At 45.2% G+C, this 16,568-nt stretch overlaps 1 protein-coding gene across 2 annotated transcripts; it reads right to left on the bottom strand.

The window, feature by feature from the left end:
• Positions 1-2,137: 2,137 nt before the first annotated feature.
• Positions 2,138-15,493, bottom strand: SIGLEC5 (sialic acid binding Ig like lectin 5). 2 transcript variants are annotated; one of them, XM_037819316.1, is made up of 9 exons: positions 15,372-15,493; positions 14,912-15,286; positions 14,427-14,705; positions 14,105-14,149; positions 13,156-13,416; positions 12,784-13,068; positions 12,509-12,608; positions 12,127-12,208; positions 2,138-3,509 (listed from the first exon to the last, which is right to left on the bottom strand). In XM_037819316.1, exons 1-9 carry the CDS (start codon positions 15,406-15,408, stop codon positions 3,240-3,242), a joined length of 1,734 nt encoding a protein of 577 aa, XP_037675244.1. In that variant the 5' UTR covers positions 15,409-15,493; the 3' UTR covers positions 2,138-3,239. The 2 variants fall into 2 exon arrangements, 1 of the variants encoding a protein (XP_037675244.1); XR_005214319.1 differs by lacking the exon at positions 12,509-12,608 and having other exon boundaries at positions 3,467-3,509.
• Between the last annotated feature and the right edge of the window lie 1,075 nt (positions 15,494-16,568).

Below are 16,568 nucleotides of genomic sequence, written 5' to 3'. Positions count from 1 at the left end.
TGGAGTGTCACTTGTCACATGAAAATCTCTGCATATGCTTTCACGTGTCTCTGAGACTCTGTTCTTTTACATCAGACCACTTCTAGATCTGTGCATTAAAAGCATGCTCTTTTAAATATGATTTATAAAGTCTTGATTTCTGGTAGAGCATGTTCACCTACTGTTTCCTTCCTTTTCAAGAGTTCCTTTGATTCTCTTCATCCTCTGTAATCCACATAGAGTTTAAAAGTAGCCTATGATTTTCCACAATAACCTGGAGAGTATTTTGATCATGATTGGGTTGAGTCTACATTAATTTAAGGAGAATTGCCATCTTTTCAGTGTTGCATCTTCATTTATATCTATCAATTAAGTTTTTAAAATTTCCCATAGACTCTTGCATATCTTTTGTCAGATGTCCCAGTAGTTGACAATTTTTATGCATGTGAAATCATTCTCCTAAGCATTTTGGCTGTTTGTAAAATATAACTGATTTTTCTTTATTGACATTGTATCCAACAACCTTCCAGAACTACCTTATTAGTGCTGAGATTATATCAGACAATTCTTTTGGATGTTTTCTTCTCACAATCATAACATCTATAAATAATGAGGGCTTTGCATATTTCTTTGCAGTCAATATGCCTTTTATTTCTTATGTTGCCTCACAGGCTAGGATCTGCAATAAAATAATTGAATAGTCATGTTGATCGCAGGTGTCAGTTTGTTCCTGGTTTCAAACGAAGAGCTTACACCATTGAACATGATATTTACCACAGTTTTGTGGCTACCCTTTATGAGATTAAAGCTGTTTCATTCTATTTTAATCATAAATTGATGTTGAATGTTATCAAACTGTTTCTTGGCAATTATTGGAACAGTTATATAATTTGTGTTCTTTAATGTGGAGAATTACTTTGGCAATACTATAATTGGCAAACCAAACTTGCATCCATGGGATAAATACATTGGGTCATGATATGGTATTTTTTTCACCTATATATAATATATATATTTAGTATATAATGTTATATGTATTTCTAGATTCAGTTGGCTAATATTTTGAGTTTTTCAAATGTGTTTTTAATGAAAAATGGTCTGTAGATTTCCTTTATAATACTGTCCCTCTCAGTTTCAGTATCAAGGCTATGTTAGCCTCACAGTGAGTTTGGAAGTGTTCTCCCTTTTTCTGTTAGAGAGTTTGTGTAACATTGGAATAAATTTTTCTTAGAATGTTTGGTAAAACTCACCTGTGATGTGGACCTGACACTGTGGGATTGAGAACATCTTCTTGACCAAAAGGAGGATGCAAAATGAAACAAGTTTCAGTGGCTGAGAGATTCCAAATGGAGTCGAGAGGTCACTCTGGTGGGCAGTCTTATACACTATATAGATAACCCTTTTTAGGTTTTAGTGCAGTGAAACAGCTAGAAATAAATATCTGAAACTATCAAACTACAACCCAGTAGCCTTGACTCTTGAAGATGATAGTATAGCAATGCAGTTTACAAGGGGTGACAGTGTGATTGTGAAAACCTTGTGGATTGTAGTCCTTTTATCCAGTGTATGGATGGATGAGTAGAAAAATGGGGACAAAAAAAACTAAATGAAAAATAGTGTGTGGGGGGATGTTTTGGGTGTTCTTTTTTACTTTTATTTATTTATTTTTTTCCACTTTTTCTGGTACAAGGAAAGTGTTCAAAAATATATTGGGGTGATGAATGCACGACTACGTGATGGATAGCACTGTGAACAATTGATTGTACACTTTGGATGACTGTACGGTATGTCAATATATCTCAGTAAAAATGAATTTAAAAAATTCAGCTGTGATGTCATCTGGGTATGGAGTTTTTGTTGTCAGGAGATTTTTTTTTTTTTTACCATTTTTAAAAAATGCCCAGGGCCACGTAGGACAACAGAACCAAAGCTCATGATTTTGGTGTCGACAAATGCCATTGGAAAAATCCAGGTAATTTTACTTAGATATTCTGATTAATTCTCTGTGTTCAGGCTTTTCTCCAAATTTTGGCCTGGTGGTTTCACACTTTCTTTTCAGGTTTTCTCTACTTTTAAAGTGAAGAGATTTTTTTCTTTCCATTTTACTCAAAGGATTTTATTGTTTTTATTACGAGGCTTGGTAAGAATGACCTAGTCTGTCAATACTAACAATAGTCACAGCTCAGCTTCTTACCTTGGTATTGAGAATGGGGTTTGAGGCATGGAAGTTGGAGATCAGTGTCTTCCAGTACCGCACTGGAATTGTCTACTTCCTTTCTCATGGTTGCTTTCTAAAATCTATGGAGTAAGATTGTAGTTTATCCAGGTTTCATTGCTGCTGGTGAATTTTGGGCTCATTTGGTTTAAGTGCCTTTCGTATTTTTCATTCAACTCGTTCAATTTAGTGGGAGAGAGAATGAGCTCTTTCTTCAGACCCCCTCTCAACCCAAGGCTGTAGGCTCAGGTTTGGAGGACAAGATGGTGTGGTCCACATGGAGGCAAGCTGGCACGGCCTCCAGGGGGAGGAATCTCGAAATGCAAAGGCAGTGTGCTATGAATCAGCTTCGGGAAGGGTGGGCTAAGAGGTGAGGGTCAGGAAAAATAGCATGAGGTCATGAAGGGCTTTAAGTGCCAGGGGAGGCACTTGGGATGCACTAAGACCAGGGAGCCATGAACGAGTTTGGGGCAGGAGAGAGGGTGAGCTCTCTGGCTGTTGGAAAGATCTCTTTAGAGTCCATGTGTGAGATGGGGAAGGGGATGGAGGCCAGGAAGTGACAGAATATGCCAGAAAGATGGACAGGCAAAAGCGGAGCAAGGGGATGAACCCGGAGAGGTTACAAGGTGGCACATCGTGAACTGAATGCCAGGCTGAGGGTTAGTCTTCACCTGGGAAGGCTCTGAGGAGCTCCAAGAAGGCAAGTGGCACCAACGCATTGCTGCCCTGTTCTCTGTGTGCCCGGCCACCCCCAAGGTTCAAGGAGCAGAGACCAGCAAGCACCAAACACCTGTCCTGTGACAGGACCTCTGTTAAATTCTTTAATCCTCACAGCAGCCTTTGAGGTAGGACACATGATCTCTGATTTACAGAACGGGAAACTGAGGTACAATCAAGTGAACTGCTTCATAACAATGCCTGGGAAAGTGGTGGAGCCTGGATTTGAGCTCGAATCTAATCCCATCACCTGTGATCTTGCTGCCCTACCTCGGGGTGGGGAGGGGGCTCCTAGAGTAGCCAACGGTAACATCGCCACACGGGCTCCTCATGCTTCATCGGCGAGCCCCTGGCTTCTCCCTTCCCCCCAGCCTGGCTGGGATTCCTCGGGCCAGGACTGAGCTCTGGGCGGGTCCTCATCTGCGGGTCTGGCTTTGATCTCGGTGGCACTGTTCTCGTCCTCAGGCCCCCGCGGCTTCACCCCCTGAAAGCTGAGGGAGGCGTAAGGGTGATTCTGCTCCTCCCCTGCGGCAGGGGCGTCGCCGGGTGGGGTCCCTGGGTCCGGGGAGGGGTCTGGCCAGGGCTTTTCCCTGCGGCCCTGGGTAAAGGGGAGAGAAGAGAATCAGAGCAGGGATGAGGCGCTCATGGTCCCCAGGGGGAGGCTGGGCGGGCGGGACATTTATTCATTCATCCTTTTATCCCACACACATGTCCTGTGGACTCAACTCTTCACTCATTCATTTAAACATATGTAACACTAGAATTCATTAGAGCCTACTGAGAGATTCCTAATCACATTCAATCCCCACAGAAATCCAGTAGAGAAGATACTGTTATTGTTCCCACTCTACAGATAGGAAGGCCAAGTGGGGAGAGGCTGAGGAACTTGCCCAGGGCCACCCAGCTGGTCAGCGGTGGAGCCTTTTTAACCTCGGCTGCAGTGTTACGTGCTGGGTCCCGGACTAGGGGTGAGGTGTGCAGTGTGAGACAGCACACATACAACCCAACCTCACGCAGCTGACAGTCCGCTAGGAGGAACAAGGAAAAGCAAATCTCTAGCTCCTGTGTGTGATATGAGATATTCTGAAGTACAGTTCAGAAAAGATGCCGATCCCGGATCCTGGACCCGGGTTCTGGAAAACAAAACTAGAGCAGAGTCCCAGTTCCTCAGCAAGGATGGCACCAGACGCCGGTGAACCTGTCCCTTCCATTCCCATCTCTGCCCAAACCTCTACACGGTGATGCCAAAGGAAAGTGAGCTCAAAACAACATGAGCCTTCAAAGAGTAGCCTGGAAAGGAAAAACAAAAGGACTCCAGTTTAGGAAAAGAGTTTCCCCACATCAAACTAAAAGTAGAATATCTGGAGAAAAGGCTTAATTAGGCATAAACAAGATGAAATGAAATAACAAAGCAGCTGTTTGCACTGAACCCACTGTAGCCAAAGAAGGGGCAATACTGACATGTATCCATTAATAACTTTACAATATATGAAAAAGGGTTAAATTCACCACTCATGAGATTCAGATTAGATTAATAAGCAGGATCAAGCAATATGTCCTCTTTCACTCGAGTTATTTGCCAAATTCTGGCTCTGAGTTAGGTGCTATTCTAGCAAATGGGGACATAGATGGACTGAAACAAGTCCACAGTAGTTGCCCTCATGCAGTTACTTGTAAGCAGGAGGATAGTAATACTAGAAAACCATCGTCAGTGAGCTCCCCGTGAGCTAGGTATTGCCTAAGCACTCACCCCGCTCCCCCCACCCCCAATATTTGTAAGACACAACACTATCATATTAATTGCTCCATTTCCTGAACAAAAGACAAAGACAGAGAGGTTAATTAAGTTGTCCAAGGTCACACAGCTTGGAAGCTGGTGAATACAGGACTCGAACACAAGAAGTTGAACTCCAGGGTCCATTCTGTTCCTCAGTTTATTATTATGCTGACAGTACAAAAGCTTACAGAAAAAGAAAGCTCTACAATAGTTCCTGTCAAGATAGTGAATTCATACTGGGTCTATTTCTCAAATCCAACTATGGAGGAATTAAAGAGAGTACTATAGAAGGACAAAATTAAATGAATGGATGAATGAATGGATGGAATATATCAAAATCTCCGGGGGACATGACAAGCTAATTTAGGATGGGGGAGGCAGTGATGGCTGTAAGCTTAGAGCGGGGCAGCTGGTTTGTCAATGAGAGAATAGATCATCCCAAATATATTTGAATTCTGCTCCTGCCTCTCTTCTGCCCTCGCTTTGGGACAATCACTACCTTCCCCCTTGCTGGAGAATTCAGAGAACAGGGACAGGAAAGTGGTATGCAGATGTCCACAAGGCAAATGCTGGATCAGCACCAAAGCCCGGTTCCGGTGAAGAGAAGGAGGAACAAGCAGGGCCTGCCTGCACTTTGGCATTCTCGTCTCCATTTCCTCCTCTCCAAACTCCCCAGGCTGGTGGATCACAGTCCAGGGAGAGCCCTTGCCCCTGCTGCTTCTCTTCGAGGGTCTGAAGGCAAAGGGATGAACTGAGCTGCTTTCGTGGAGGGGCAGGAAGGGGGAACGATTGGCTATAATTTTGGTGTTGGGGATGCTCCACTCTGAGGCTTGTTGCTTTGGGGCTCAGTGGGTCTGACACAGGCCAGAGTCTACCCTTCACCCTCCCCCAGTAAACACAGCCAGGTAGAAGGCAGGTGACCCTGGGGAGTGTGAGGTCACAAGTCAGAAGAGAGGGCACATGGAAAAAAAACAAGCCACCTGAACCCCCTATACCATCGAAAGCATAAGCAATAGAACACTTTGATCTAGAATTTAAACTAAGCAGTGCTCTAAGAAACAAGCAGTGATATTAGCAACATGAGAACAAGTGAGAAATTATTCTTAATCTTAGTAAAAATAATTATTCTTAATATTATGTGTGAAAAAAATATGTAATAGGTGAATCGAAGAACCCTATGGATGAGACGAAAGGTAGAATGGATGCATTTGAAAGCAAGTTAATAAGCTGGAAGGGCCGTTTAAAGTTATCTCCATAGAAGGGGGTAGGGAAAGATGAAGAATAGGACATATGAAATAAAAGTTAGATGTGGAGGATAGAATAGAAAACATCAACATTCAGATAATAGTAGTCACTAAATGAGATAAAAAGAAAATAGAAGAGGAGGAACTATTTGAAAAAAAAAATAATGGAGATAAAATTCCCAGAATTAAAGAAAGACAAACAACCTCAGTTGAAAGGGCCCTACGAATGCATGAAAAAAGACAAGGGAAAGCCCACACCCAGGTATAGTATAGTGACTCTTAATATCAAAATCAAAGAGAAAAGTTCAAAAGTTTCCAGGGAGAATTAGCAGATTACCTGTAAATGTGCAAGAATCAGACTGACAAAAGATTTCTTAAGAGCAATGCTGAATGCAAGAAACAATGGAGTAATATGTTTAAAGCATTGAAGGAAAATAACTTTAAACCTAGAATTTATATTGTGCTAAAACAGAATTCAAATGTAAGGGCATAAAAATATTTTCAGTCATACAGAGCCTCAGAAGTCTTACTACATGAAGACCATTGAAAACACATTTGGAGGAAGAATCAAATTAAAAGAGAAACAATAGCAGGAAATGCTGCAATAAGTGTGTGACATGAAGGGTAGAAAACACCTCAGTAAAATGTGTGTAGCTGTCCATAAAGAAAACAAGACCAAAGAATAGAAAATGTGAAGTATGTTCACAATAATAGAATGAAAACTTTCAGTCTGTAAGTAGTATCAGCATTGCCAATAGTGGAGAGAGGAAGGGGAGAGCAAGAGACATATAAAAGCAGGCTAAAGTTCTTACTTTATTAAGTGTAAGATAGCTATATTAACTTTTTAAATAAAAAAGGAGAAAAATGAAATAATTAAAAAGTGGAACCTAGTGAAAGTAAAAGGTACAATGGTAGGAGAACAAGTCCACATTTATCAATAAACATGACAAACACAAATAGAGCAAACTCAACAGGTAAAAGACAGAGATTGTCAAATTGGATTTTGAAAGCCTGGCTAAATACTGCTGATAGAAATCACTACTAAAGAGTAAAGACACAAAAAATTGTAGAAAAATGAAAGGGATGGAAAAATATTAGGCATTCACTAACTGATAACAACTGGAGTAACTTTTTATTAAGATCTGGCTAAATAGACTAAAACCAAAAGAATCAATAGAGATATGCAGGATCACCACGTGTGATAAAATTTTCAACTCACCAAGAAGATACAATATTTCTAAAACATGTAGTGTCAATTTTCAAGTAAACCAAATATAAGAAATGTATTTGATAAAACTCCAGGAAGAAATTGACAAATATGCTATCATAGTATAAGATTTCAACACACCTCCCTCAAGTATTTATAGATGAGGAAGACCTATCAGTAAAGATTTGGATTGGAACAAAATAATTAACACACTGACCTATTTTATAGAGCATTTAAGAAATAGAAAATACACATTCTTAAGCACACAGGAAACATTTACAAAATTTCATCATATGCCAGGCCTCAGTGAAGTTTCAACAAATTTCAAAAATAGGTATCATAAAAAACAAGTATTCTGACCAAAATACAACTGTTAGAATTTAATTATGAAAAGATGTGTAAAAATCCCTATATATTTGGACACTCCCAAATAATTAAGATTAGCAAAAGAAATAACAATAGGATTATAACAATTTTAGAACTGAATGGTATTAAAATGACACACATCAAAACTCGCGGGATGGAGTGAAAGTGGTTTGAGAGAAATTTTTCCATGAGTATTTTTATAAATAAAGAAGAGTGCTGTTAATAACCTCAATATCCCACTTAAAAAATTGGTCAAAGAACATCAGAATAAACCAAAGGAAGTAGAAGGAGGTGCTAAGAAAATGAAAGTAAAATAAATATAACAGAAAACAAAGAAATAGTGAGAAGATCAACAATCCCAGAAGTTGGTTCTTTGAAACCAACACTAGAATGGGCAAATATTTGGCAAGACTTAGGTAGGTTAAAAAAAAGAGAGACCATAAATAATGTCAGGAATATAAAAAGAGAGGTAATTTCATGTAAAGCAAATAGTATAAAGATAAGAGGATACCATCCATGACCTTTTGGCAGTAAGTTACGGAACTTAAATGAAGTCAACAAATTCCTAGAGCAAAGCTTACTAAAGAAATAAAAGTTTTACACAAGATAACATTAGGCTCAGATGGTTTTACAGGTTAACATTTACTAAACACTCAATTATTCTGTAATTCAATATTATCTTAATACACAAACCAGAGAAAAATAGAAGGTGAAAGCAAAATGATAGGCCCATTTCACCCATGAATATAAATGCAGAAGTGCTAAACAAAAGCTTGGAAAACTGAATCTAGCAGGGCATAACAAATATATACCTCAAACAAGTTGGTTTTCTCCCAGAAAATGTCATATTAGGAAATGTTTAGCTATCATTCGCTGTAGTAATAGATTAAGGGGAAATAGAATATGAATATTTCAGTAGATGCATTTGAAACATGCGAGAGAAATTCATGATAAAAATGTTAGGTTGGTGCCAGAAAGGAACTTTCTTAACCTGATAAAGTTTATCTACAAAAAACCTACAATTAAAACTACCTTAAATGGCGAGATTTGGGCTACATTTCGTTCAAAACCAGGAGTAATAAAAGACATCCGCGATCACTTGTATTAGTCTTTGACTAGAATCTTAGCCAGCATATTAAGGCAAGAAATTGGAATTAAGTGCTTATTAAGTAAGTAATAAAGTATATGGAGTAATAAACTTATTATTTTGCAGATAATATGACCATCTAATTTGAAATCCCAAAAGACACTAAAGACAAATTATTAGGACTAACAGGAGAGCTTAGGAAATCGGAAGGATATAGTATCTATTTCAAATGTAGTTGCATCTCACTCTTTGCTGCACCTACCAACAGAACGAAGACTTTTCTTGACACCCAGACAGTTGACATCTCAGAAGAGGCAGTGTCATTCCGAAGGAATGCACAGTTATTGTAAAGGCCTAAGAGGATCCCAGCAGAAGAATTCAACCCCATCAAAGCAGAAAAGAGAAAAAGAGAAGCTCTGATTTGGCAAATGGTGGGGAAATACAAAGGAACTGGTTGCAGTTCAAACAATCTGTAGTCAGGGACATGGACTTACAAAATGAGGTCAGTGTGTGCTTACTTTGCAAAGTAATTATTCGGAAGAGTGGGTCATTTGTTGAAATCTGAAATCTCTTTGAAGAAAAAATACATCTGCAGAGATTGCATGAGGCCAGTATTTCTTGTTCAGTCCCTGAAGCCCCCCAAAATGAGTGAATTCTTGAAGGAAATGACATTACATTTGCATCAGACAGCTTCTTTGATTCAAAAAGCCAGGATAGTTAAAATCAAGGATATCACAATTTTTCTGATATTCGCTGTATCTCCGAGAAGGAACAGTTTAGCAGGATTATGAATGAGCTGTAGAATTCTCCACTGCAGAAACAAGATCTAAATGATACCGAAGACCAATTTTGATATTTTTTAATTGTAAAAAGCAACCCAATATATTAAAAAATATATATTTCCACTCTGGCAATAAGCAATCAGAAAAATGCATTTTTTAAAAGAGAACATTTACAGCAGCAAGAAGAACTACTACCTAGGCAGAAAAATAACAAAGCTTGTGCAAGACTGGTGTGTAGAAATTCTACATCTTTCTTGAAAACTTTAATAAAGACTTAGACAACTAGAGAAGATTCTACTTTCATGGATAGGATGACTTGAATTTATAAACAAGTAAATTATTCCAAAATTGATCTATGAATTCAATGCAATTCAAATCAGAACACCAAGAAGGATTTTCCTGGAGCCTGACAAGCTGAATCTGACATTTAAATGGAAGAACAAAGTGCCAAGAATAGCCAAGACATTACTTAAGAAGGTTAAGTCAGAAGTCTTGTTCTATCAAATGTGACTTTCTTCCAAATCCAAAGAATCTACTGACTGTAGGGACAGTGTGGTTCTGACACAGGGACAGTATATTTGACCACTGGAATGGAATTGAGGCCATAGAAAGAGACCCACACATATACAGAATTTTGATATCTCACAGAAGCGGCATGGCTGACCAATGGGGGAGGAAAGGAGGGACTATATTCTATAAATGAGGGAGGAACATACATGGCTCAACACCGTACATCACACACAAAAATCAATTCCAGGAAGATTAAGTACTAAAATAGCAAAAGAAAACCACAAAACTTTTAGTATAAACTCTACTTGAATATCCTACTGAGCTTAAGGTGGGTAAGATTTTTCTTAAATGAGACACAAAAGTAACTCACAGAAAAAAGAAGATTAATTAATGTTATTGTATTACAATTAAGACTTATATTCATCAAAGTTTACTTTAAGAAAAATGAGAAGACAAGCTAATTGCCAGGGGAAGATATTTATGCCCATGAACACGCATCCAAAGATTCTCATCCTCACTGGTAACAACAGAAATGCAAATAACTACCATGGTGAGATACCATTTTACACCTATTGAGTGGCAGAAAATTGAGAAAACCAAGTGCCGGAGAGACTGTGAACCAACAGGATCTTAGAGACATCGATGGGGGAAGTGCAAATGGGTGCAACCATTTTGGAAAACCATTTGTCATAATCTGGTAAAGATGAACATTCACACAACCTCTGACCTTATGGTTAGCTTCTTGGGTATATGCCCAAGAGAAACTCCTGCATCTGAATACAGTGAGACAAGAATAACTATGTTCACTGTAACAACACTTGGAAACAATAAAAAATGCCCCTCAATATGAATTTAGAGGAACATATTGTGACATCATCATAAAATAAAATTATTATACAGTAGGGAAGATGAATGAGCTGACACTTTGTGCAACAACATGAATGAACCCTCACAATATAAAAGTTGGGTCTAAAGAGCAAGTCCAAGAAGGATGCATGGAGCATTATACTCTGTAAGATCAGAAGCAATTTAAACTAAATATTGCATATTTCAGTTATTTATACATGTGATAACACTAGCAACCCAAGGTTCAGAAGACTGGTTACTGGGAATGCATCAGGGAGCCATGCAAGGGTAGATGTAAGTAACTGCTCGGTGTTGCCAAGGCTTGAACTCAGGGAGCCTGACCCAGGCTCAGGCCCTTGCCCAGCGCCCTGACCTGGGCATAGGCACCTTATCATCAGTGTTCTAGGTCTTAGTGTTGGATGGTGTGTTCACACTTGCTTATCATATTATGAATTTTTTTAAAAAGAATAAGTAAAATGAAAGTCAACCATGCTTCTTGCAGTGATAACAGCTTGGTTATGAAGGAGACATTTTAGATAATTCCATTCAGGGCAAAATATACGAGCTTTTATGAATGGGGAGAGGGGACGTGCTGGACAGGAACGGAGGGAGGGACAGTTACGGGGCTTGAGCAGATCTGGCCCTGTCCATTGAGGATCTCACAAGCATAATTGACAGGTAAATACAGTGGAGGTGTGTGACGAGTCCAAGTCCCTAAAGACAGGGATACGCGTAAGGCTGTGGACACAGAGAAGAGGCAGGGATAGCTGTCGATGGAGAAGGAGAGGACAAACATCTTCCAGAGCAGGGGATATTCAACTCGGAGCTGGAAGGATGAGAAGGGTGGTCTGGGGAAAATTGGGAAGGAAGGGCATTTCAGGTAGAAGGACCTGCATATGCAAAGGCTCAGAGCTGAAAGGGAGTGGGGCTCCACAGAAACACAGAGAAGATCAGCGTGGGTGAGGGGGGTGAGCCCATCCAGTGAGGCAGACTGGGGAGGAAATAAGCCAGAGCAGCTCCCAGGTGAAGACCTCAACAAGAGAACCAAACATCCAGCCAAGGAACGTGGACTGGATTCTTCACACAATGGGAGCCAAGACCAACACTGAAACTCCAGGTTGGCCAGATAGTAACATTTGGGGAAGCTGTTGAGGGTGAGCATCGAGGCAAGGAGTTGAGGTGGGCAGGAGGCCGAGCAGAGGACCAGGGTTAGCTTAACTTCAGGAGGGGGTTGGATGGGATGTAGTGATTTCTCGGCTCTGGGAGGTGAAGAGGGGAGAACAGAGGGAGGACAACTCCCAGGTGAGCAGGGAGAGGCAGGTTTGGGAAACACTGAGGAACTCAGGCTGGACTTGCTGATCATGCTCAGGCCCCAGAGGACACCCATGTCACTCACCCAGGCGACTGCACCCATCACAGGGTCCTTGTTGTCCACGCCCTCTGCTCTCCCAGCTAATTGCTTCCTGTGGGCTTTCACTCTAAGGGAAGAAACCAGGACTCAGCAGCTGGGAGGGCTCAGGGCCCAGGCGGGCAGGCTGCTCCCCTGCTCCCCGTGAGGACACTGCAAATGACAACTGGGGCATCCCTGGAACTGGGTTTGGAAACCCTCCTGATGAGGTGTAAGTGCTTCTCCTGGATGACCAGAGGTTGGGAGAGACCACACTTGGCCAAGGCTGCTAAAGACTGGATTTCCATCACTAAAGACCCTTCTGGATCTGCTCAGCTCCCCCCACTCCCTGCTGCACACCTCCCTGGACCTCCCTGGGACCAAGGCTTACATGCAAAAGAAGGCGAGGCACAGACACAGGGAGAGCAGGACCACAGTGCCAGCGCCTCCAAGGGCCCCCAGGACCACTCCTGCCCTGGACTCCAATTTCCCTGCAGAAAAAGGCATGTGAGGAGCCTCAATCCCAGCACTCAGTCTCCTGTCCTCCTGCCTCCTGACTGGATTTGCTCTGGAAGGCTCCCCAGCCACAAGATAGTGTACCTCAACCTCACAAGCGATCACCTTCCATCCAAGCCCCAGCCTTCCCCCTGCAACAGGCCCCCTGACCTGGTAGCAGGAGGACAGTGACCTTCTGGTGCCCATGGGTGTTCCAGGCCTCGCAGCTCAGCCGGAGGCTGGGGCTGAGCCCCTCGTGGAGGCTCAGGTTGCTGTGGGCCCAGGGCCCGGCTGCACTGGAGGTGACCGTGAAGGAGGCGTTGCCATGGGTCCCCTCCACCAGCTCCTCCCCAAGCCTCCAGTGCAGGGAGGGGGCCGGCCAGGCTCGAGCAGAGCAGCTGCAGTGCAGACCCTCAGCCTCCCAGGAGCAGGAGGGGCCGAGCAGCTGTGGGGGATCTGTGGGGAGACATGTAGCAGGATGATCGGGAGGTGCTCCTCTCCCCAGGACCCAGGGCTCCTGCCCCCAAGGGCCCCCACACTCACGGAGCACGAAGAGGAGCAGGGAGATGTTTCTAGAGCCCAGCAGGTTCTCAGCTCGGCAGGTGAGTTCTCCTTCATTTTCAGTCTTTACATGAGGCAGCTCCAGGTGTCCAGAGTTGAAGATGAGCGAGGCATTCGAGGTTGGGGACCCCTGGAACCACCTCAGCTGCGCAGGTGGGTTGCCATCAGCAACACAGAGCAGGTGCAGAGCCTGGCCCTCTGGGACGGAAAGAGGCGAGGCGGCGTTTCTCAGGATCTTTAGTGCTTGGGAGAAAGGTGGAGAGAGAGAGAGACAAGATTGCATAAAGAGAGAGGAAGGGTGGGAGATGCAAAGATGAAGAGTGAAAGAGGGATGCAAAGACCCAGAGAAAATGGGAGAGTGTGCCAGGGGAGGCTGACCATCCCCATGCCTTCGGCCTTCCCGGTATCCTGGGGCACACCCCACTCCCCTGCCCCATGTTATCTTGGTCCAGTCTGGGTTCAGCGGGCCTTTACACCCCTAGGAGGTTAACCCATATCTCCATAGGAGGGCACTATCTCCCTGGGACCTGCCCGGACAGTTAGCAGAGAGAACAGAGAGCCCAAGGTGGCTTCGGGAAGTCGTTTCAGTTAGTGCAGGAGGAAACAGGACCAAGGTGTCCGCGGGGGACGGGAGGAGGAGAGCCATGGAGCAGAGCCCGGCGGGTGAGATAGGCAATCCTTGGATGAGGTCACAGAGAGGTCTCAGTGACTGCGGGAAGAGCTGGCCACAGGAGGGACACAGGGATGGAGAAGGCCAAATGCTGACTCAGGCTTTGAAAAGAACGTGCGCCTGGGAGGTAGGGGAGGAGGGTGGTGATTCTCATCCTTGCCCTCCCACGTCTGACCCCACGTGAGCTTGGATTCCCCACCTTTGCTCGGAGGAGGCACCACGGACAGTTCCCAGCCCTGGAGAGGGGAGGGTATTTCCTACCTGTGCCATTTCTGCAGGTGCTGATGGTGAGGTTCTGTGGAGCATCTGGGATAGAAAGATACGGCCCCTGCATCAGGGGTGAGGAGTGGGATGGGCATGGTCCTGTATCCAAGGGGCCGTGGGAACAGAGGGCCGGGGTGATGCCCTCTTTGCCTGCCCACCCCCACCCAGCCGCCCAAGGCTCAGGTTAGCTGCTCCCCAGTCCCCCCCCCCCCATCTCCCTGTATCCATCTCTTTCTGGTGCTCTTCCTTTGTCTGTGATTCTCTTTCCTACACACACCCCCACTTCCTGCAGGGCCCCCGCCTCCCGCCCAGCACTCACAGGAGACGGGGAGCTGCACAGTCCTCTCTGTGGCCCCTGGGGCTTCCTGGAGTTGCACCCGACAGGTGAGGTTGGTGCCGTGGTCCTGGGGCCTCGGGGTGAGGGTGAGCACCGAGGAGTGGAGGGTTCTGGGGTCCGAGGAGTTAAGGGCAGCCCCCGACCAGGAGAAGGTGAGTGCTCGGCTCCCCTCACAGGCCCCTGGCAGGCTGCAGGTCAGGTTTGTGGGGCGGCCGGACTCCAGAGGTTCCGGAAAGCGGATGTCGGGGGTCTCTGTCAGGTCTGAGGAGGAGAGAGGGGACGCCTGGGCCCTGGGGGTCGGGGACCCAGGGTGTGGCCCTGAGGGTGGCTGGTGCCCCGGGGCTGAGCTGGCCCCTGGTCCTGTGTCTTCCGACCCCCGCAGCGCCGTGACCAGGAGTGGGGGCTCCTGTGCCTGTGCTATAGCGGGGTGCCCACCGCCCAGGGGCTCTCCTGGGGCCCTGCCGTACCTGTCACCTGCAAGGCCAGCCTCTCATCTCTGTAGTAATAGCTTCCCCTCCTTCGTCTCTCCACTCGGACCAGGTAGGTCCCCGCGTCGCTCCTCCGTGCGTCCCTGATGTGCAGGGAGCAGTTGGTCCTGGGGTCCCCGAGGAGGCGGAACCGGCCCTGCGTCTGTGGATTCACCGGTGTGTTCGGCTTGTTTGTGGCCACGGGAGGAGTGTAGGATACGCTGTGCCTGTTCCAGAGCCAGGAGATGTGCGGAGGCTCAGGCCACAGGCTCCAGGGGTAGGAGAAGGAGCAGGGCACGAGCGCGCACAGGCCCTCCTGCACGGACACCGCCTCTTGCACCTGCAGCTGGATCTCGATCTTCTGCTGCCGGGACCCTGGGGGGACACCGGGGGGCGCCAAGGCTCAGCGGCAGCTCGGGCCGCCCCCACCCCTCCTCCCCCCACCCCGCGGCCCACTCACCCGCCCACAGCAGGGGCAGCAGAAGCAGCGGCAGCATGTCGGCGTCTGCAGGGCCGGGGCGCGTCCAGGCCCCTGTCAGGGAAGGAAACGTCCCGAGTGCGGGGTTGGGGCCGAGGAGCCCCAACAGGAAGGGGGTGGGGGGAGGAGAGAGCTGCGGCCGTCCCGGGAAGGGGAACTTGGAACCACGGGGCTGGGCGCGGGGAGGAGAGCCAGCCGGGGTCCCCGCTCCCCACTGACGTCCTGAGAGGGCGAGAGGCTCCTCCCGTCGACGATCTGGGAGTCATCACCTTCCAAACCACGCTAATTATACCAAGAGTTCCACTGAGACCACCAGACAGAAACGAGGAGGATGTTTCTGGTCATTGGTGGGGCTTCTATCAGAAGCATCCTCCCACTCAAAACCGCTAAATGTTCTGGGGAAAAAAAATCCTATTTCCTTATAACCATGGAAGAGCCGACAAGCAAGAAAGGAAATTTCAGATTCAAATCCAGTGTGTGGTGGGAACCCAGCTCATCCTTACCCTGGGGCAGATTTGCTGATGGGGCAAACTTGGGTTCTGGACTTCTTGGATCCTGGGTCTGGCAGGAGAGAGCTGAAACACAGACCCACCCAAGGTGGAATGCTCCTGGGAGATCCTCGCCTCATTGCATGGAGACCCCAGAAGGGTGAACCTCAGAGTGCAGAAGCAGATTTGCCGCAGTGATGCCAATGAAGCTCGATTTGCAGAGCTTCTCGTCTGCTCAGATCTTTTCAGATACCTGGCAAAGGCCCAAGTGATACATGAAACTGGCTTGAAATCTTACTGCTCTTTTATGAAGGAAATTTAACAGGGGTTTCCCCAACTTTACAATGATCTTTAAAAATGGAGGCAATCCCAATAAGGAGTCATGTGCTCAAAAGAAAGTTTTTTAAACTATAAAAGAGAAGAAGAAATTTCAGTCAGTCCTGGCAGAGGAAATACTGACTTCTCTTTCTATTCTTTTTGTAAAAAATCATATTGCAAAGCTGTTTTCTCATAAAGAGGCAATCAAAGGGTATCAATCAAAAAATGGGAAAAGTGTATTATGCAGATGTGCCGTACAGGTATGCTATACTATTAACAAAATCAGTATGTACATTTTCTGAATTGTCTGGTATTTTGGTATTCCTCAGCATTTTAGGTTTTGTGATTTGATGTGATGTTTTCTCATTCCAAA

Source organism: Choloepus didactylus, chromosome 27 (genome assembly GCF_015220235.1).
Source record: "Choloepus didactylus isolate mChoDid1 chromosome 27, mChoDid1.pri, whole genome shotgun sequence".
Lineage (NCBI taxonomy): Eukaryota > Metazoa > Chordata > Mammalia > Pilosa > Megalonychidae > Choloepus > Choloepus didactylus.
This window is presented reverse-complemented; position numbering and strand designations above follow the sequence as displayed.